This window comes from Phaseolus vulgaris, chromosome 4, assembly GCF_051622355.1.
Source record: "Phaseolus vulgaris cultivar YP4 chromosome 4, ASM5162235v1, whole genome shotgun sequence".
In the NCBI taxonomy this organism is placed as follows: Eukaryota; Viridiplantae; Streptophyta; class Magnoliopsida; order Fabales; family Fabaceae; genus Phaseolus; species Phaseolus vulgaris.
In genome coordinates this window covers 40,982,525-40,984,878 of record NC_143501.1, presented here as the reverse complement: position 1 = coordinate 40,984,878, position 2,354 = coordinate 40,982,525, and the positions used below count along the sequence as shown (strand labels likewise).

Below are 2,354 nucleotides of genomic sequence, written 5' to 3'. Positions count from 1 at the left end.
TAGGGGACGAACCTGGAGAGGGCAGTCAGCCGCCCTAGGATTTGTTGTACCTTCTTGACGCTATTCGAACTTCTCATGTTGAGTATGACCTGACATTTGTCGGGGTTGGCCTCTATCCCCCGGTGGGTGAGCATGAAGCCTAGGAACTTCCTCCCCTCAACCCCGAAAGTACACTTCTCGGGGTTGAGCTTCATGTTGACTCCCCTGAGGGCTTTGAAGACCTTGTTCAGGTCCCTCAGATGTTGTTCGAACGAGTCGGACTTCACGACTATGTCGCCCACGTATACCTCTACCGCCCGACCGATTAGGCCTTTGAAGATTTTGTCCATGAGGCGCTGCTAGGTCGCCCCCACGCTCTTGAGGCCGAACGGCATGACCTCGTAATAGTAGTTGGTGTCAGCGGTCATGAAGGCTGTTTTCTCCTTGTCCCTGGGGTGCATGCTTATCTGGTTATAGCTAGAGAAACCGTCCAAAAAAATCATAATTTTGTGGTCGACCGCCTCGTCCTCCAGTCGGTCAATGTTCGGGAGGGGGTAGGTTGATGTTTCTGTAGTTGACGCACATCCTCCAGTTACCATTCAGCTTGGTGACCATGACAACGTTGGCCAGCCAAGTCGTGTATCGGGCCTCCCTTATGAATCCGGCTGACAGCAGCTTGTCGGCCTCTTCCTTCGCCGCGAGTCGTTTTTCTTTGCCCAAGTCCCTCTTCTTTTGGGAGATCGGGCGAGTTTCTTTAAATATCGAAAGTCGGTGAGTGATGACATCCGGGCTCACCCCCGGCATGTCGGTCGGCGTCCAGGTGAACATGTCCATGTTTTTCTTCAGCGCGGCGTGCATGATCTCGGCTTCGGCCGCTGCCAAGGCCGTTCCTACAACGGTGTTGTGCTCTTTGTCGAGGAGGGGGACTCTCCTTAGTTCTCCTCTCGCCTCCAGTCTGTCCTCGGTCGCCCGGGGATCGAGGTCTACCAACGCCACGGTTGGCTCGACCTTCCTCGGTCGGTCCTTTCTGGGTGAGCGGTCATTTTGAGAGGAATTTCTCACCCTGAGGGGAGAGGTGTCGTTCCTTAAAGGTTTCACCCGAAGGCTCTCGGCGTAGCACTCTCGTGCGTCTTTCTGGTCCACGTGGACTGTGAGAATGTCCCTTGTCCTCGAAGGGAACTTCATTGCGAGGTGAGGGGTTGATACAATGGCCATCAGCCGATTGATGGATGGTCGTCCGAGGAGGATGTTGTAGGAGGTGTTGGCGTCGATGACCAGGTATCGGATTTTGATGGTACTGGTGCTATTCCCCTCTCTGAAGGTGGTGCACAATTTGATGTAACCCTTGGTACCCACCCAATCGCCCGATAATCCTACCACGTGGTCGTCGTATGGCATCATCTCGGCCTCGGCTATCCTCATGGCCTTAAAAGTTTTCCAGTAGAGGATGTCTACCGAACTTCCCTGGTCCACAAGGGTCTTCCGGATGGTGAATCGGTCTATATCGAGCGCTATCACCATCGGGTTGTCCTGCTAGCGATAGTCCACGCCCTTAAAGTCCTCGTTCGTGAATGTGATGGGTGGCATCCTCGGTCGGAATGCCACCGCGTTTACCTGGCGTACTGCTCGCAGGTGTTTCTCTCGGCGTTGTTCGTGCTTCCTCCCCCGACGAAGCCGCCGACTATAGTGTTGATAACCTCCCGGTTACCTCTCCTATCGGCCTCCCTTGGGGGGGGGGGGGTCGTCCTTTCGGGGGGATCGTCCCTTGCGGGTTGTCGGTCGCCTCTGTTATCCCGGTCATTTTGACCGCGTTGAGGTGACCTCGTCCGCCTGGGTGGATCCACCCGGCGGGGTAGGTCTTGGCCATTCCTGACGAATCGGCGGAGATGCCCTGCCTGGATAAATTCCTCGATCTTATCCTTCAAGGCCTGACACTCCTTGGTCGAGTGCCCGGTGTTTTGGTGGTACTGACACTACTTTCTCTGGTCGGCATTGTTTGGGCTGGCCACCTTCCTTGGAGGAGGGATCAACTTGGCGTTGAGGGCCTCGTCCAAAATCCTCCTCCTCCCGTTCGTCAGGGGTGTGTATCTTGAGAACCGGATTGGTCGATCCCGGTTGTCTCGGCGTCGGTCATTTCTTTGACTCGGCCGCCCCTAGCGGTCCTTCTCTTCTTTGCTTTTCTCCCCGCCGGCCTCGGCGCGGGCTTGGTTACGTAACTCTCTGAGCTTTTCCAACTGCTTGTACTTAGTGGCTCTCTTCCTCAGCTCATCCAGGCTGTCGGTCGGCTGCATGCACAGGTTGTCGGCAAAGGGCCCTGGACGTAGGGCTGTCAGCATGTGGTGCATGGCAACGTCCGGGCTCAGATTCCGGATGCT

At 55.9% G+C, this 2,354-nt stretch overlaps 1 protein-coding gene across 1 annotated transcript; it reads right to left on the bottom strand.

The window, feature by feature from the left end:
• Window positions 1-516: 516 nt before the first annotated feature.
• Window positions 517-1,500, bottom strand: LOC137838785 (uncharacterized). The gene has a single exon (XM_068648011.2). The coding sequence runs from the start codon at window positions 1,498-1,500 to the stop codon at window positions 517-519; it is 984 nt and encodes a 327-aa protein (XP_068504112.2).
• Between the last annotated feature and the right edge of the window lie 854 nt (window positions 1,501-2,354).